Below are 17958 nucleotides of genomic sequence, written 5' to 3' on the forward strand. Positions count from 1 at the left end.
GCTGTTGTGAGGGTGTGTGGTTCACAACAGCGTTTTGGGGAGAGGCGACATCGCGAAATGGCGCTGCGTCTACGGTAGTAAGTTCGGCATCTGGGGCAGGAGTGAGCTGAGACATGGCATCAATGCTTGTGTTAGCAGGGATGGTTGAGGGCCGGGCCTTTTGTCCAGTTGCCTCAGTAATGAGGTTGATGAGCTCTGCTGTGATGGCGTGCGTCAGCATGGCTAGCAAGCGCTGTTTGAGGCGTTGCAGGATGAGGTGTTCAAGAAAAGGAGCGCGCTCAAGCTGTACTGCAGCTGCGCTGACGTGTTGTTGCTGCACTGAGCGATATTCACTCAGGCCCGAGAGGGCGAGATGTGCGGGGGGGTTGTTGAGACGGTCGAGAGCCTCGGTGTGTGAATCCTTGAGCTTTTGGCGGGTGTGGCTCAACATGCGGTTAATGGTGCGGCGGACCTCAAGGACGGCTTGCATCCAGCCTGTAAACGCCCGAGAGACGGTTGTTTTGAGCTCGAGGACAGTATAACTGCATTCGGGTTCGATGCCAAACACGCTGGTGTCCCGGAGCGTATCGATGGCTTGAACTGCAATTTGTAGACCCGCCGCAGTAGCGGGATGACAGATGAAGGCATGCTGATGTATGGCCTGCCTAGCTCGACTGAGTTTCTTAAGATGGTGATGGCGCTTCCACCCTAAGTAACGCCAGGCAGAGAAGCGGATGGTGTTGCAAAACCGGTGTTGAGGTCGAGGGGCCCACGACCAGCGATCAGCCAACTTGATGGAGCAGGGCGAGCGAGGGTACGTCAAAGGGACGGCGACCGTAAGCACCTTGCATGGCCTTCCAAAGCTGAAAAGTACGAAAGAGGGGCAGCTGACGAAGCTGACGGAAGACGGTACGGTGCTTGAGCCAAATGTGTAAAGGTTGCATCTCGGACGTGCCGTTCCATTCATAGAGTGTTACGCCTGTCACAGACCGGGGACGGACGGCGGATGAGAAAGGGGCCATGAAGTTGACAGCTACCCAGTGGGAGCGGCGCGTCAAGAAAAAGAAATGCATAAACATCAACATGGGGATCATGCAAGGGCTACAACAACGTGATGAAGAAAGCAGCGGCAAGTTGGGGTGGCGAGAGCATACTGGTGGTTGACAAGACGGCATGGCGTTGGGACTGCAGGTCGCGCTTGGCCACGGGTTGGAGGGCAAAGGGACCGTCGATGGCTGATTCGGGCCCTGGGTTGCAGTAGATGAAAAGCATTTCGTTGTTTGCGCGCGCTTGAGCCAGCAGAGCGAGAGCTGCATCAAGAGAAGCCGGGACGACTTCACTCGAGGCCATGTCTGAGGGGCGGCGATCGGAAGAGTTGGGCATCTGAGTGTGGGGTCGTGAGGGTCGTCGCGTGGGAGCTGAGCGAGCTCCTTGAGTGCGCAAGGTCGCAGAGAGGGGCGCAGTGGTGGTTGGCGTGTCGAAGAGCTGGCGAAGACGCCCAGCAGCAGTTGCCGTTGGTGCACGGCGCACGGAGGCGAGGCGCGTGGAGAGGGAAGAGGCGGCTGGAGCTGCGGTACTGACGCGGCGGCGGGTGCCCTGGGGATCGGCACCACGCGCGGTGGCGCTATGACGCTGGGTGGCAGCGGACGTGACGGTTCGGGGACCACGGCTCATGAGAGTGCCGGCCCCCAAAGATGACTTGGCAGGGCGCGTGAGCTTGGAGAGCTTGGCACCAGGAGTGGCTTCGGGGCGCTCGGTGGGAAATAGATGCCAGAAGGCGGCTGTCGTTTGTTGGCTGAGGGCAACGGCCTCGCGTGGTTGTTGCAGAAGCGTTTGGAGACGCACGACGTAGTGGCGAAGCATGGGCTGCCCCTGCATTAGTGATTGGGCCCGTTCTAGTGTGATCAGGGCCAGCTGTTGGGCCAGGGCTGCCGCTTGTGCTTCGGCAGGTTGCTGGAGGTAGCTGGCAAGGGCCTGACAAAGGGCTTGTCCCTCTTCCTGTTGCTCAACATCAACGGCTGCACCACCAAGGCTCATCCATTGGAGGCGCGGGACTGCCTTTGCAGCCGGGGCCGATGCCGCGCCATCTTTGTTCGAACGGGGCCCCATCGAAGCCGTCGGCCCTGAGGCCTGCGCCATGCTGTGCGAGCTGCGGGCAAGCCGTAAGAACGGCCGCTTAAATACACCTGCTGCCTACAAGGAGCTGAACATCGAAGTAACGTCAAAACCCAACCCCGAGTGTCGGGAGCCCACGCCACAACCCGGCAAGGCTACTGCACGATGCCTACAGAAGGGACTTGCTTCTTCTCGAGCTCTGCAGCAGCAGCAGCAGCAGCAGGGGCGGAAGGAAGCGCAGGGGGGTCCGACCGTTCAAAAGTCAAGAAAAAAAAAGTCCGTAGTTTTCGTTTCTCTCCTTTTTGAGGGACGTTGCGAAGCCCAATTGAACACAACACCTGTTTTTCTTCCTTTTTTTCGGGTTTGTGTGTGTGTGTGTGTGTGTGTGTAAGTGTGTGTGTGTGTGTGTGTGAGTGTGTGTGTGTGTGTGTGTGTGTGTGTGTGTGTGTGTGTGTGTGTGTGTGTGTTGGCACGTCAATACGGCAGCTGGGCTGCAGCACCCTTCAAACGTACAAGCTCTTCCCGATTTTCCCATTGCTGCCTCGTACTGCTTCCTCCTTACACCATCATCTTCTTCCTCTCCCTCCCTCCCTCTTCTCTCTCTCTCCCTCTGTCTCTCTCTCTCCCCGCTTTTCTGCTCTTCTGCAGTTCGTACGACTCACCACACCATACAGTCCTTACTGTATGGCTCAACAATCTACAATAAGTACCGAATTTTCTACTAAAACTTACTATGCAAACATTAACAAATCGAACATAACTCATGATGATACAACAATGACCTTTGTTGCTCGTGCTGCCCAAGTGCTGATGGCCATGACAAACAAAAGGAAGACCACCACCGGCTGCTTGCTTCACCCCCCGAGACCTCTCCGCCTCCCGCCGCTGCCTCCTTCTGCCTCCTCCCCGCCTTGGTTCTCACACGGCTTTGAAACACGCCCTGTTCTGGGGTTGCCCGGGCTGGCTAAAGGTGAGAACCTCTCGACTTGAATGAATGGGATGCGCGATCAGCTGCTGGCTGACCATCCCCCTCTTCCTGCCACTCCCTTTGTCCGCCACCGCCCACCAGTCTCTCTCTCTCTCTCTTGAACTCTCTCTCTCTCTTGAACTCTCTCTCTCTCTTGAACTCTTCTCTCCCTCTCTTGAACTCTTTTGATCTTGACTCTCTCTCTTAAACTCTCGTTTCTCTCTCTCGCAAACTCTCTCTCTCTCTCTCTCTCTCTCTCTCTCTCTCTCTCTCTCTAACGCACACTCCATTCCCCTCCCTTCTTTTTTTTCTCTTCTTTTTTTTTAATTTCTCTCGTGTCGACGCCCCTCCTCTCTCTCTCTCTCTCTCCCTCTCTTTTCTCTGAGCTCCCCTCCTTGTGGCAGCGCATCTCCTCAAAGACGCCTGTACCTGCCCTGATACACCTCTTTTTCTCGCTTGGACTCGACTTCCGCCTCAAGGACCACCACTTGCAGCGTGTGGGAGGTGAGGTTGGTGACCGGAGACGGTGCAAGCCGGGCTTTCAGCAAAGCTCCGTCGTGAGAGACCTGCCTCGACCGAGTCGTGGGGTACCGCAGGGCCGTGCCCGTTTCTCCTTTATGCTGTGCTCCACTTGATACGCTCCCATACAAAAAAAAAAAGCTGCGCACACGCCTGGCTGCTCCTTCTTCCGCCCGGAATCCCTCGAGCAAGGTATGAATGCGCACATGCGCGATGCGGCGCAAAACTCAGACCCCCGGCAGACATTTCCGCTCCTTCTGACCCTTGGAACACTCGCCGAGTGCACTGCCAAGCCCATGCTTTGGCAACATCTTGTCGCTCTGACACCTATTCACGCCTATTCATGCTCTTGCTTTCTTGTTGACTTGGGCACCCAGGCCCCTCCACGACCAGCTGGCACCATGCCTGAGCTCTGGCAACACACGGCCGATTGGTTGTGCAAACTGGGCGCCTTGTCAGGCGAGGACCCCACTTTTCAAAAGGATGCCACCGTATATGATCTCACCGTAGCTCTTCAAGTACGGCGTACCACACCCCCTTGGTTTTTTTTTGTTTTGTTTTTTATTGGGGTTTTTTGTGGTTTTTTTCCTGTGCCTCGCCCACCTGGCTCGTGCAGACTTGCGCACTCGGCCTTGCCCCTCTCTCCTCACCCCCTCCCCTTGAATGCCCGGTCCCGCCTTGCCTTGCATCTCGACCCATTACATAGGATGGCACGGTCTTGTGCGACGCCGCCAATGCCCTAGTACCTGGTTGCATTCCCATTGTCAACCGACATCCTCAACAGCAGTTTCTTCGCATTCAAAACATCCATGCCTTTCTCGGCGCCCTGCGAAACACGTTCAAGATGAAGGAAGCCCACCTCTTCACCGCCGACGGCCTCCATAATGGTGGTGAAATGCCCCAAGTCGTTCAATGTCTGGCCACGTGGGCCAACACCCCTCAAGCCGTCAAACATGGAGTCAAGTTAGTGTTTTGTAACCCTCTTGCCAACGCCACGCCCCTCCCAGCGCTCTGCTGCCATGTGTGCTCACCTTTCGCGGAACCCACTCGCCCTCAGGCTTGGTGAAGCCACAAATACTCCCAACACCGCCCTCGATGCTGATGGCCGCTATGACATGTACAAATCTCTCAAGCAGCTCGTGGAACAAAATCTTTCGCTTCGCGATGCAGGAACCTACACAATGTCCCACAGTCGCCCGAATTCGATGGTCTCCGATCATCAATACTACAGTGAGAAAGTCGGCACCATGGTACGAACAGCTCCCCCCAGCGTGCCCTTGCCCGTCTCTGGCCTCCCCGGCTGCTCGACGCTGCTGGTCCAAGGTCTTTTTCTTTCTCACACTTTTTCCTCTTCTTGTCCCTCTTCTTTTTCCTCTTCTTTTTCCTCTTCTTGTCCCTCTTCTTTTTCCTCTTCTTCTTCTTCTTCTTGTCCCTCTTTGACCATCTGACCATGCTCAAATGCAGAAACAAGTAGACGAGCTCTATTACATGATCATCTACGCAGGCAACACACCCGCTCTCAAATTGGACGAGGCCACCGACGAGAACATTTATGGTGCAGGCGTCACCCGCGACCAGAAGCGCTCCATGGTGCTAGACGAACTGTTCTCCACAGAAAACTCATACATCAAGGTCCTCCAGATGCTGACCGGCACATACTTGCCCAATCTGCGCGAAGCTTTTAGCATCATCGACATCCACCTCATCTTCATGAACATTACCGAGATCATGGATGCCCACAATCGCTTTCTGGCTGACCTTTCGGAACTCATGGCCCGCACCACCGGTCGTATGGCGGGAACCTGCTTACTCAATCACGTCACCAGCTTTCGCATCTATGGCGAGTACATCAGCATGCTTCCAGACGCCATTGACCGCCTCAAGGTCATGCGGAAAAAGGCGCCGTTTCAAGCCGTAGGTCGCTTCGCGAGCCGGTGCCGTGCCGTTGAAACGCTCTGCCATTATCTCTCGCGCCTCATTGCCAGCCATCGATGTACCTCAAACCACGCCATGCCGTATGCTTTGATCATCCTCCTCAGGCATTGCAAGCGGCGCAAAAGGCCAGTGGCCAAATATTTCCGCTCGAAGATCTTCTCCGTGTGCCCATGCAACGCATTCTCAAGTACCCTCTCATGATCAAGGAGCTTCTCAAATCGACTCCATCTGATCACCCTGACCTTGACAAGCTCCGCGTCGCCAACACTGCATTCCAGGACTTGGCTACCTACATCAACGAGTCCAAGCGCGACCGTGACAATCTTCTCAACATTATCCAAGTCTGTGCTGCACCCGGGCTTTCATTGCTTGATCTCGCCTTGCATTGATTTGTGTGCTTGGTTGTGGTGTCCCTTGCTTTCATGGCTCTTGGTTGTCGGCCCGTACAATTTCCCCCCAACCCTTACACATGTGCTCGCTTGTCTCGGCCCACGAACAATTAGAACGTGAAAAAGTACAAAGGCAAGCCCATCAAGGACTTTGGCAAGCTCTCGCGTGATGGCGATCTCTGGGTGATTGACCACGTCATTGGCGACAAGGGCAAGCTTCGGTACGATGCCCCATCATGTGTACATCTCTGTGCTGACATTGTGTCTGCGTGGTGGGTGGACTCCGTGTCCAGCTGATTTTTTCTGTGTGGGGGGTTTCTCGCAGCTACGTCTTTCTCTTTGACTTTGGCATCATAGTATGCAAACACAACAAAGGTTCCTTCAAATTCAAAGCATCGGTGGAATTTCAGCACCGGCAGAGTGTTGAAAGCGTGTCCGACCCTGCCGGCGAAGATGGCTATCCCCATCGCTGGCGTCTGATGGATACCAGCGGCAAGAAGCCTGTCCCCCTGCTAACCTTTGGAAGTTACCACGAAGCCACCAAAATGCGCTGGATGGACATGATTCGGGGCAAGATGCTGGCCGTGGCTACCCCGGCTTCCCCACCACCGCTCCGGGCGCGAATGTCACTGCGCGCGCCCAACGGGGCATCTAGCTCTCCAAAGCCTCGTCGCTCGCTGAGCGAATCGGCAGCCGTGGGCAGTGGCCTGGCGCGCCCCCCCTCCAGCCCGCGCCCTGTTTTGAGCCCACCCATTGTTGGGCCGCGCGTACCTCGCAACTCTGTTGCCGACGATGAAGCCTGGTTCTTACCTGGCGCTGCCAGCCTTTCCGAGTCGGTACGTGTCCAAGACTGGACAGATGGTGCATGCTAAGCAGGCTCGTGCTGATGCTCGTTCTCGCATGACCCTCATGATGGCTTAATGTTTGTTTCTGCTTCATTGGGTGGATGCAGGAGCTCAAGGATCTACCGGACGGTACATTTTTGGTGCGCGAGAGCACCTCCCGACAGGGCTCGTATTCGCTCACTGTTGTTTTTCAAAACGAGGTCAAGCACATCAAGATTTTGCGCGACGGCACACAATATCGTCTGACCGAGCATGCTGAGGGCTTTGACACGGTGCAACAGCTCGTGGCTTTTTTCCAGCGACAGAACCTGGGCACTTATTTCCCAACACTGGACACGCCCTTGGTGATGCCTTATCGAAGCGTCATGATGCAGCGTGCGCTAGACACGGACAGCAGCGACATGTGCGTATTTGCGCCCTGTAGGCATGGGCTGCCTCGCATTGTTCTCTTCTTGGGCCCCGCGTGTTTTCATGAGTTTCCCGTCGAGGTTACCACCAAGCTGGCAGACCTGAACATGCTGACATGGGCTTGGTCTCCTTGTGACAGGTTGTCTGGCATTGGCCGTGCTCGCGCACTATTTTCATACAAGGCGACAGCGGACGATGAGATTAGTTTTGACAAGGGGACCGAACTGGTGCTGCTCAACGTGGTTGAAGAAGATGACGGCTGGTGGCGTGGTCGCCTCCCGGATGGTCAAGTCAGTGCCACAGCTAGATGCTGCTATATGCTGCTATATGCTGCCATGTATGCGAATCGCTCCTGCTGACTCATCACCGATGCGCTTGTATAGACCGGGGTCTTCCCAGCTGCCTATGTGCAGCGCTTATAGGATTTTCATAAAGACTACTCAATAAGCAAGAATTTGCCTCCCGTCTCCAGCCGTTCCTTGACGTTCCACGGGCTCCTTATTAGTTGAGATGTGTGCAGCCCCAAGCTGTTCCTGTCCCTGATCCAGATATGAGGCCTCTGTTGAATATGTCCCTGGTCTCTTTCTTGTTTTCACCGTCTTGTTTCGTTCATGGTTGTCGACCCTCAAACAGTTGACACCTTGTTGCTCTTTTTTTTTGTGTGTGTGTCTTCTTGTGCACCAGAAGAGCCGCTCAGTCTGTTTACTGTGTTGTCCTTTTCCCTTCTCTGGCTTTGCTTTCCTGTAGTCTTCTATTTTTCTTTGCTTTTGTTGTCCTTTTCCTTTTCCAGCAAGAGACTTGATGTACAAGCTGTGTTGTAATTTCACCAGTGGCTCCATGCTGTTGCCTGCGACTATGGAACCACACCCTTCGGCGTGTGACAGAAAGCATAATAATCGGCTCCTTTTTTTATCTTTCTTTCTTTTCTCTTTTACCTGTTGACCGTGTTTTGTTCTCTCGCGCCTTGCTCCCTGTACTCAGAGGTACCATCAATTGACAGCGCCCCCTGTTCTATCGATCCTGACTGGACTGCGAATGTGTCGGCTCGGCTGGCTTGGACACGTTTTCCACAGCCCCATCATCATCCATAGCAAACGCTCTCAAACAAAAGTGTCTGACATTCGTTCACCATTCAACATGTGAGTCTCCTCTGAGACTGAAAGATTCGGGACCGTGCGCTGCTGCTGTGTCTTTTTCGTCTTGCGACGGCAAGCTTGCAACACCGGGGGCGCAGGTCGGTAGCTGGCTCGTTGGCCCTTCGTTCCTTGTGCAGGCAGGCAGGCAGGCAAGGCTGCCCTGGTCCACGGCTGGGAAAGATGGGGTAGCTGATGGTGCAAGGCGTTGGACTCAAAGTCGTCAACACGGGGACGTGGGTGGTCGTGTGCATGTGGTGGAAGCTCGTACCTGTTCATCCCTCTTCATTCCGGGACCTCGCCCTCGTTTGCAAACCACGCAGGATGGCGTCGCAAGTCAAGCGACTGTTGTCGCCAGCCCAGCTGGCAGCGGCGCGCTCATCCGTCTTTGGGCACATTGCGCGTCCTGCAAACGTCCGGTACGGTGTCACCTCAGTTACGTGGTGCTCAGCGGGTGTGGCACACTTTCTCACCCTCGGGGCTGGGCCTCGACTTTGATTGGGCTGGTGCTGGCACTGTTGGTCGCTAGATCCCCTGTCAAGTATTTGCAGGCCAAGCCCAAAGCCGAGGCGGTCATGAACTACTACCCTGACCTGCTTGTCAAGCATGAGAGTTTGTGGCGCCGGTGGTACAACATGGGCATTTACTACGATGAGGCCATGGTTGGTTTTTGCCAGAGCATCATACACTGTGCTTTTGACGGTCGGCTCGCCAATCCCTGATGCCTGGTCACCTGGCCGTCATGCCCATGGCTTGGAAATGCCCGCGTTTATAGGTCTGGCGCACGGACAAGATGGCTTGGAACAAATCTCGTGGACGCTTCCCCGTGAAGAAGGGTTGGTAACCTTGCTACTTGCATAGCATTTGATAAGGCTTTTTGCGCCACGCTCACGCTTTTCTTCCTCTCACTTTTCCCCTTTCTCCTCTAGGTGAGGGCAAGAAGAAGAAGAAGAAATAATAATCTTGAAAAGTGAACTGTAAAGACACATGTGCTGGTCGGTCACTGTCGCCGCGTCTTGCGCGCTCCCACTCGATACGTGTCATTGTCTAAGATTTATAACTGCACCACTCACAGATATGCGTATGCATGTGCCTCCCGGCTCTGCCAGCGCTCTGCGTTATCCGCGGACCCGTCGTAGACTTCCCAACCCGTGGCTAGATTCCGGGCCAATCGAATTTTGATTTTCCAGGCATCATTGATATTTCCCTGGTGCTTGCCTTGTGCCATAACATACGACGACAGGCCCGATCACTCATACCCCATCTGACGGATAACCGGAGAAAAGAAAAGGGGCCCACCAAGTGTCGACCCAACAAGCAGTTGGCGGCATGCCTGCGCTTCCAACGATTGCATGATTCTTCTTCTTAAATTTTTGAAACGAAAGGGAGGGGATGTTAATGCGATCACGCCCAAACAGCCGCGGGCTGAGGGGAGCCGCCGAGTGGAAAAAAAAAGGAAGCAACACCAGAGTTTGGGGAAAGAACATCAGAGGCAGGAAAACAACAACAAGACCTGCGTGGGCAACATGAGGCCCAACGTAGAATTGTGCACGAAATCAGGGACATGGGCAGGCCGATGTACCAGCTACAATACGGACATGCATCGCAACAAGACCGACAAGACTGACTACAAACCACGAGCAACAAAACCCTGCACACCAAAAGGGCGTGGCAAGGCAAGACCTGACTGAGATGTCAGGCCTAGACATGAGGCAGGCACCACCCCGAACGAGGTAGAGTCAAGCACGATGTATTGCGTGGCTGCAGCGCGTCATGGGCCTCTCCTTGCCAATGCTTGCCATCACACAAGACTGACATGCCTTCAGACCACCGCATCAAACACAAACAGGACAAGGGTGCAGGAGCTCGAGGCACCTTATGACACTGTGGAGCGGGGACGACAAATCAAGGTAAGGTGAGTGAACAGTGGACCATTCATTGTTCGGGTTAGCCAGCAACAACCCATGCGGGGGAAAACCACTTTGCTTCAACGCAGGGTGATCAACGAACCCAGAATGTTGTTGATGGGAATGTGGATGAGCTTCACGGCGTAGCCGATGATGCCCATGATGGCAAAGCCAACGAGGGTCGCGGAAGCAATCTTCATGAACTCTGCAAAGTCAAACCACAACCACAGATGAGCCGTGCGTGAGATACAAATGAACACATGAAGGGCTTTGATTTGATCGACTGTGACCATCGCAACCCGAGAAGGCGCATGCAAACTTCACTCACCCTTGGTGTTGGGCTTGTCGCACTTGTTCAAGAACATGCGCGAGTTGCGGTAAAAGTCGTTCAAAGGAGCGACCGAGTCCTTGATGTCATCCATGCTGCAAGTTAAGATCGAGTTTGAGGAGAAGAAAAGTGTAGTGAGCGATCAATGAGCTCAAAATCTCATGGTCAAGGCGTGATCCTGCAGTGCCACGGCTGTGAGCCGATCGCTCTGCGCTGGCTTCCTTTTTCATCATGACTTGTTCTTGTTCTCCCACCCCTGACCCCTTGGTAAGCTGGACGGACAGAAAGGCCCGAGGCACGGGGAAGGAAAAGAAGGCGCAGGTGGCAGTGCACCCAGCACATTCGCCCTCCACGTCCCCGCTCCCTCCTCCCACTGCCCTTTGCGATTGTCCTCTGCACCACCCTCGGCACAAGAAGCAGCACGCAAAACAGCTCCTCGACTCTCCTTCCCACCTCGATCCCCACTGCCATCACAGCATCCATACACACACACTCCCCCACCCCACCCTCCCTCTAGCCTTCAGTCCAACAAGATCACCACCCCGATACACCACCGCCATCATCGATCAGAAACATCATCGTACCTGTCGGTGTGGGAGTGAGAGAGAGAGGGCGGCGACCAGAGAAGAAGAAAGTGGAGAGAGAGAGAGAGAGAGAGAGAGAGAGAGAGAGAGAGAGAGAGAGAGAGAGAGGGATTTTACTTCTTTGTTCAGTGACATTCCTTCCACCTCCCACACAAAAGGCCAAAGGTTGTCGTCGTGGCAGACTTGAATAGACAAACCGGGAAATATGTTGTTCAAACCAATACGAATTTACTCGAGATCAAACCAGCACCGACCACAGCCTGTTTAGATTGGAGAATGGATGTCAGAAAATGTGATATACGAGGGGTGGCTCGATTCAACTGTTTTCAGCACTTTTTTTGACGGCGCGCGGTCGCCGGTACCTCAAGGCGGGGAGGGACAGAGTCCGTGTGCCTGCGGTGGCGCGCGTATACCAATAGAAATGGCAGGCAACGAGTATGTCAGCATTGGCATAAGTGGTGGCCATGGCAATGGTATTGGTCTTGGAGGGCGCCGATCCCAGTCCTGCACCCGGGTATGTTCTCACCCTCCCTTATCCTGGCTCTCCCCTCTCTCACCTGGGTCTGGGACCAATAACGCTCCCTTCAAATGGACAACAATTCCTGTCTCCTTCCCGATCCATCACGCAGGTGTGGTCTGGATTGACCAGTCTTCAGCGCTTTCTCCTGTTGGCCTGTGCCGCCCTGGCCATTTTGGCCTACATCAGCCATGCCAACGGGACACACCCGAGTGTGCATCAGGTGCGACATTGGGCGCCAACGTCATCCACATGACAAAGCATTTGGCGAGCCCCGCCACCCACTGGCTTCCACAATTTGTAAATTCATCCAATTGGGACCATGTCTCCCACCCATTTTGTCCGTTAGACCCGCCATGTGGCAGACGCTGTCCAAAACCAAGACGAGCTCAACCAGCGGCTCGACAGCCTTGATCAGGTGCGAACCGTGTGGTTGCAAAGACTGGCCTGTTCAGCCATCAAACGCAGATCTACCACGATGTGCTAGACTCACGCATTCGGGACCTCGGCATCTCTGTAGGATCGAGCAGAAGTCGAACAACTGCTGGCGCGTGAGCAACAGGTCTGACTTGGGAACTGCTCCTGACACGCTTTTCTGCAAAGACATGACATGGCTGACGCAGACGAACATGTGTGCAGGCCATCAAAGGTGATGAGGCTTTAAGACAGCAAGTCAAGGCCAATGCCCAGAACGCTGCCGTAATTCATCAAGCACCACCACCAGAGCAGCGAGCCCCAGCCCCAGCCCCAGCCCCAGCCCCAGCTCCAGCCCCAGCTCCAGCTCCAGCTCCAGCTCCAGCTCCAGCTCCAGCTCCAGCTCCAGCTCCAGCCCCAGCCCCAGCCCCAGCTCCAGCCCCAGCCCCAGCCCCAGCCCCAGCTCCAGCTCCAGCTCCAGCTCCAGCTCCAGCTGATGGGAGCAAGCCAACGCCTGTCCTGCCCCGTGGTCCGCAAAACGCTCAACAAGAGGCCATTGTCAATACAATGAAATGGGCTTGGAAAGGCAGGTGGAACATGCAAGAGACGAACCGCAGCCAGCGCAGTTTTGTGTTGTCTTTTTCCACCACCACCACCACCGACACCGACACCGACACGACTACTGACTTCCCTTCCCGACCTTTTTTTAGGTTACCGCGAGCACGCGTGGGGTCACGACGAACTGCTTCCCGTCAGCCAACGCCATTCGGAATGGTTCAAGCTTGGCCTCACCCTCGTGGATGCCCTTGACACCCTTTACATTATGAACCTGCAAAGCGAATTTAAGGTTGGTCGCTTGTCCCTGTTGGACACAAAACGCTCCTCAAATACATTTCCCATCTCCCACCAAATCGCTGCCCCCACCAGTCTCACATGGCTGTCTTTGTCTCGCTCGGCTCTGGCAACCGGCTTTCTATGCGATTGCTTGCTAAACGCAGGAAGCGCGCGATTGGGTTGCCAACAGCCTCAACCTGGATCAAAACATTGATGTAAACCTGTTTGAATGCACAATTCGCGTCCTCGGTGGCCTCATTTCCACACACGCGCTGACGGGAGATCAGATGTTCCTCGACCGGGCCGTACGTGCTTCGTTTACTCCCGCAGTGCAGTGCGGCCCCCCCTTCTTTTTTTTTCGACCGCGGCAAGGCAAACTTGAATCTCCATTCACGCCCAAACCCTTATACGTTGATAGCATGATCTTGGTGACCGATTGTCATACGCCTTCAACGAGCACTCGGGAGTTCCCTTTAGCGACGTCAACTTGGGTACTCACCATGCCCACAAGCCCGCTTGGGGACCAGACAGGTTGGTTGGGCGCCACAGCTGTTGGCCCTCGCCTCGAAAGGTTTACCGCGCGCGCCACTTTTGCAGACGAACAACCCCGCTCCCTCGATACTCATCCTTTGACGCTTTGGCGCCTACAGCTCCACCTCTGAGGTGACCACAATTCAGCTCGAATTCAAGGCCTTATCTCACTTTACCAAGGACCGCAAATACTTTGATCGGGTGCGACATTCTTTGCTTCTTTGTGTTGAGCACATGCCGCCCGTTACTGGCACTCAGAGCTATTGGACCGCATGCGCCGTTGACACTGTCATCTTGCGGCGCAAACAACAAATCATACACCAATTCTTTGCACGGTGGCCTTTGTCGCGCCCTGTCCCGCTGACCACCCTTATTTCCCCATCCTTGATGATAACAGGTGACCAAGGTCATGGATCACGTGCGACAAATCAAGCCTGCCGACGGCCTAGTCCCCATCTTCATTAACGCCAATTCGGGCCGGTACGCAATCCTAGCCAAATATTACGCCACCACGCCGCCCGTGCCTTCCTTATGGTCGCTGTAAAAGTCATGCGCTAACATGAGTGCTTTGAAATCTCAGATTCTCGGGAAATACGGTGACGCTCGGCGCGCGGGGCGATTCGTATTACGAATACCTTCTCAAGCAGTGGCTCCTAACCAATAAGAAGGAAGACGTCTACAAGGTGCGATTATGCTAGGCCAGCGCCAGCCTGCAAGCTTTAACGCGCTTGATCCATCCTGTCTAACCCATGTGGCATCTCATCTATTTGACACCAATGATGACCCATTCTGGTGTGCAGCAAATGTACGAAGAGGTGGTCAAGTCCATCACAGATCAGCTCTTGACACGAACCAAGGATGGTCGTGTCTATGTGGCTGAGCGCCTCAACGGTCGCAAAAGCCCGAAAATGGTATGCTTTGTGCGCTTATCATACACACACATACACCTATTGCTGACACGGAATGCCCTGGCTGCATCCAATATTCGCAGGACCACCTTGTGTGTTTCTACCCGGGCATGTTGGCATTGGGCTACTTGCACGGCATGCCTCGTGAGCATCTCGAGCAAGCCAAGGTATGCTTTTCAAGCCTACATGGGTGTACAGACGTGAGCAGATGGAAGCATCTCTGTGCGTATGCCAAATCTCACATCCGCTCATCCGTCGCATCTTGTAGGAAGTGGCCAAGACATGCTACGACATGTACTCGACACAACCGGCCAAACTGGCGCCTGAGATCGTTCATTTTCATGACGGTAGGCGCCGTGTCTGTCGTCATTGGTAGTGGCTCGTCTCGGGTTGCGAGGCTGGACCACACCATCACGGTATACTCATCTGCCATGCATAGATCAATCCCCGTCCATGTATGTCAAGCCTGCGGATGCGCACAACCTTCTTCGCCCGGAAACGGTCGAGTCACTTTTCATTCTCTGGCGTGTCACCAAGGTTGGCCGCTCAGTCCCCATGCACAGCACATGCCCAGTCGTGGCTCTTTCTGACGTGACTGCGCGATTGAAATAGGACCCAATTTATCGCGAGTGGGGCTGGGAAATCTACAAAGCCTTTGAGGAGCACTGTCGCGTCGAGACCGGTGGCTACTCATCATTGACCAGTGTTCTGACCAGCAAGCCCGCCTTTCGGTAAATAACTCCGTTTCTATTTGAGGGCTTTGGCGCTGGGCACGTGGGTTGCTTCAACTGTACCACCATTCTCTGGCCGGGCTTGACCCATGCTGCATCGGCTGTGGGCTCGCACTTGCCTAGGGATAAAATGGAAAGCTTCTTCTTGGGTGAAACCCTCAAGTATCTGTATCTTCTCTTTGAAGACGATGACAACTTTCTACCTCTAGATCAGGTACAGATGCTTGAATTGGCTTGCGTTGAACACCAACGCCTTTCTCCATTGTTTCCAGTCTCGGCGTGTTTGGCATGCCCATGGTGTCTTTCAGCGCTCACAACTTGCGCTGTCCGACTGCCGCAGTGGGTCATCAACACCGAAGCACACCCGCTACCCATATTCGACCCCCCCTCGTGACTCGAGGGGCCGACAGCAGGGGGCGACGCGCAATCTGCTTGGCTCAAGGAAGGACAGTCTCATGCGTGTTCATCTGACACCTCGTGTGAGGTCGACCAAGCGCCTGACCAGCCACAATCAGACCTGGCCTCCGCTTTGCCGGAGCCAAATGAACAGTCCGTGGTCGGTGCCAGTGCGTCTATTAACACCAATGCGCCTGAGAAGAACACGTAAGAGTTGAGCACCCGCTCCAGTATTTCACCTCTGCTATGCTGGCGGTAGTCTGTCTCCCGAATCGTCTCGTGGTGTTTGTTGCATTTTTAATCTTGTTATTGAGCTGTTGTCGTGGCGGTATTTTGTTTGCTTCTTGTGCTTGTTTGTTTGTTTTCCCTTTTTTGCTTTTCATCATCTCTCGCTCCCCGCTCTCTTCCCCGCCCCGAACACCTTGATCCCCTGTTGTCGGCGAGTGCCCTACCCCTTTTTCTGGATTTAAAGTCTCTCTTTCCAACTTCAATAGACATTCGATCTTACCTTATCCATTCTTGACCTCGCTGGATGGCACCCTGCGTGGACCCCCACACGTTGCCCGCCCCTGCCATTCCATGTGCAACCCTCTCGCTCACCGCACACATCGTCATTCACAACTTAACAAAAAAAAAAAAAAAAAATCGAGCATCGTAGGATTGTTGTCAAGAACACTTGTTGTCAACCTTGCCATGACTTCCTTTTTTTTTTCTTTTTTTTTTCTCTCTCTCTCTCACTCTCTCTCTCTGTGGAACAAAAACGGCAGCGCCGACCAAAGCCATCGGCCGCATCCTGAAGCGACAGTGCAATCAGTTATCAAGATACAGCTGATTCGCGAGATAGCAGTTGCAAGAGAGCCATGGCAACGTCACCGACAGGCGTGGCTGCGCCGGCGGCAAACAGTGGTGAGTGTTGGCACGATGGCAATGAAAGTGACACCTGGGGGAAGCGAAAGCAGCAGCCCATGTTCCGACGGCAGGCCGCGAGATATCCCCGCGCGCCATGGTTGCCTCTGCCAATCCGGGCACCATCACCACCCACGAGCCTCACGTATCAGGTCTTTTATGACCCTGGGCTGACTCTACCCCGGTGCCGAGGGGTGTGCGCAATCAGCTGGGCGCGTGTGAGAATGATGTTCATGGGGTGGTGAAGTGGAGGCAGAAGAAGACCATATCTCTGTGTCTTTGGCATGCTAGCATGTGACTCCGATTCAAGACAGGCCAGGATATCTGACCTGTCAAGTTTGATCTGTTTTCATCTCACTCTCGCCATGGCCCATGCCCTATGTCGAATGCGCGTGGATCGTAGGCTCTGCCATCAAACTTCTGATTCCCGCCAAGTGTGCGGGAGGTGTCATTGGCCGAGGTGGTGAAAACATTTCCAAGCTGCAAGAGGAAACGGGACTGCATGTCAAGCTGTCACAGACTCGCGAGTTTTACCCCGGCACGGCAGAGCGCACTTGTCTCATCCAAGGCGAACCGACGCGCCTGATCGTGGGTGTCAACCGTGTGCTTGACATTATTGTGGCCAACGATGATCATCAAGATGGGACCTCGCTGGCCAACCCCGTGACCGTGGCGGTTCCTTACAATGCCGCCGGCAGTGTTTTGGGCAAGGGTGGAAGCATCCTCAAGGGTATCAAGGACGCCACAGGCTGCAAAATTATCATTTCACAAAAGGTCGGCAACTCATCGCGCGCGAATCCCCAGATGTCTCAAACTTGATCTGCAGCTTGCACTGTGAGTGTCATGGCGGGGCTTGAATCCTGGATGCTCGGTCGGCAGGATGGTCCCGCTGCTCGGTATGGCGAGCGGTTAATCAAAATCGTGTCACCTACACCCCTGGAAGTCCCTCGCGAAGGCGTCAAGCGAGTCATGGACGCGCTTCTGGCTCAAGAAGAAAATCTGCAGTTTCACAATCTTTCCATCAGCTACTCCACCATGGAGCCGCGTTTCGGTGGGCCCCCTCCTGTCCAAAACTATGGGGTGCCTGCCGCCACTTATGAACCCGGACGCGGTCTGCCGCGAACGGCTTACGGCGGCGCAGGGCGCTATGAGCCCCACGCACCCCACGCTGCGCTTCCCGAGACCAACGCCTACTATGGCGGTGCACCGGCGCCCGCCACGTACGGCAGTGGGGGTTATCAGCCTGGCGTAGGTCGAGGCGGGGGCCGCGACAACTTTAGCAACGACAACTTTGCGCCGTCTGGCCGCCGTGCCCATGCCGATCCCAATTTTGGTGGCCCGCCCGCTACCAATGATCCCTACGGTGGTTATCGGGATATGGATCGCCGTTACGATGGCTATGCACCCCCCTCTTCGTATTCATCTTATGACCCGGTAAGATTGGCTATTGGAAGAGCAAGAAAGAGCCGTCAAAGACATCGGTGGCTCGACTGGATGGCATGCTTTTGTTTTTGAGTGATTCTTGTTCCTCTCTTTCTCTCTCTCTCTCTCTCTCTCTCTCTCTCTCTCTCTCTCTCTCTCTCTCTCTCTCTCTCTCTCTCTCTCTCTCTCT

The 17958-nt window shown here is 54.6% G+C and overlaps 4 protein-coding genes across 4 annotated transcripts; 3 read left to right on the forward strand and 1 right to left on the reverse strand.

The window, feature by feature from the left end:
* Positions 1-3981: 3981 nt before the first annotated feature.
* MONBRDRAFT_31066 (uncharacterized protein) lies at positions 3982-9474 on the forward strand (the record flags this gene model as incomplete). The annotated part of the gene is made up of 15 exons (XM_001742412.1): positions 3982-4098; positions 4287-4543; positions 4638-4830; positions 5045-5494; positions 5620-5856; positions 6019-6125; positions 6230-6740; positions 6857-7152; positions 7297-7447; positions 8139-8296; positions 8614-8709; positions 8820-8952; positions 9066-9126; positions 9220-9285; positions 9400-9474. 14 exons carry the CDS (start codon positions 3982-3984, stop codon positions 9246-9248), a joined length of 2796 nt encoding a protein of 931 aa, XP_001742464.1. The 3' UTR covers positions 9249-9285; positions 9400-9474.
* Positions 9475-9644: 170 nt separating this feature from the next.
* Positions 9645-11139, reverse strand: MONBRDRAFT_19429 (uncharacterized protein). The gene is made up of 4 exons (XM_001742858.1): positions 11110-11139; positions 10526-10620; positions 10301-10402; positions 9645-10174 (listed from the first exon to the last, which is right to left on the reverse strand). The coding sequence occupies exons 2-4, from the start codon at positions 10617-10619 to the stop codon at positions 10167-10169; spliced, it is 204 nt and encodes a 67-aa protein (XP_001742910.1). The 5' UTR covers position 10620; positions 11110-11139; the 3' UTR covers positions 9645-10166.
* Positions 11140-12749: 1610 nt separating this feature from the next.
* On the forward strand, positions 12750-15438 carry MONBRDRAFT_13888 (uncharacterized protein; the record flags this gene model as incomplete). The annotated part of the gene is made up of 13 exons (XM_001742413.1): positions 12750-12887; positions 13039-13179; positions 13293-13405; positions 13525-13606; positions 13803-13885; positions 13986-14088; positions 14206-14316; positions 14397-14480; positions 14582-14669; positions 14753-14850; positions 14926-15044; positions 15168-15258; positions 15385-15438. Coding segments are annotated over 13 exons (1305 nt in total), but the record flags the coding sequence as incomplete, so codon positions are not given.
* Positions 15439-16718: 1280 nt separating this feature from the next.
* MONBRDRAFT_35741 (uncharacterized protein) lies at positions 16719-17780 on the forward strand (the record flags this gene model as incomplete). Its single annotated transcript, XM_001742414.1, has 2 exons — positions 16719-17120; positions 17226-17780. Coding segments are annotated over 2 exons (957 nt in total), but the record flags the coding sequence as incomplete, so codon positions are not given.
* Between the last annotated feature and the right edge of the window lie 178 nt (positions 17781-17958).

Source organism: Monosiga brevicollis, genomic scaffold (genome assembly GCF_000002865.3).
Source record: "Monosiga brevicollis MX1 MONBRscaffold_2 genomic scaffold, whole genome shotgun sequence".
NCBI classification, from domain to species: domain Eukaryota; class Choanoflagellata; order Craspedida; family Salpingoecidae; genus Monosiga; species Monosiga brevicollis.

Bases quoted from the DNA above. Each gene is read 5' to 3' on its own strand.
- MONBRDRAFT_19429 (XM_001742858.1), bottom strand. From the start codon at position 10,619: ATGGATGACATCAAGGACTCGGTCGCTCCTTTGAACGACTTTTACCGC. The intron at 10,403-10,525 runs GTGAGTGAAGTT...TTGACTTTGCAG, and splicing joins CGACAAGCCCAACACCAAGG to AGTTCATGAAGATTGCTTCC.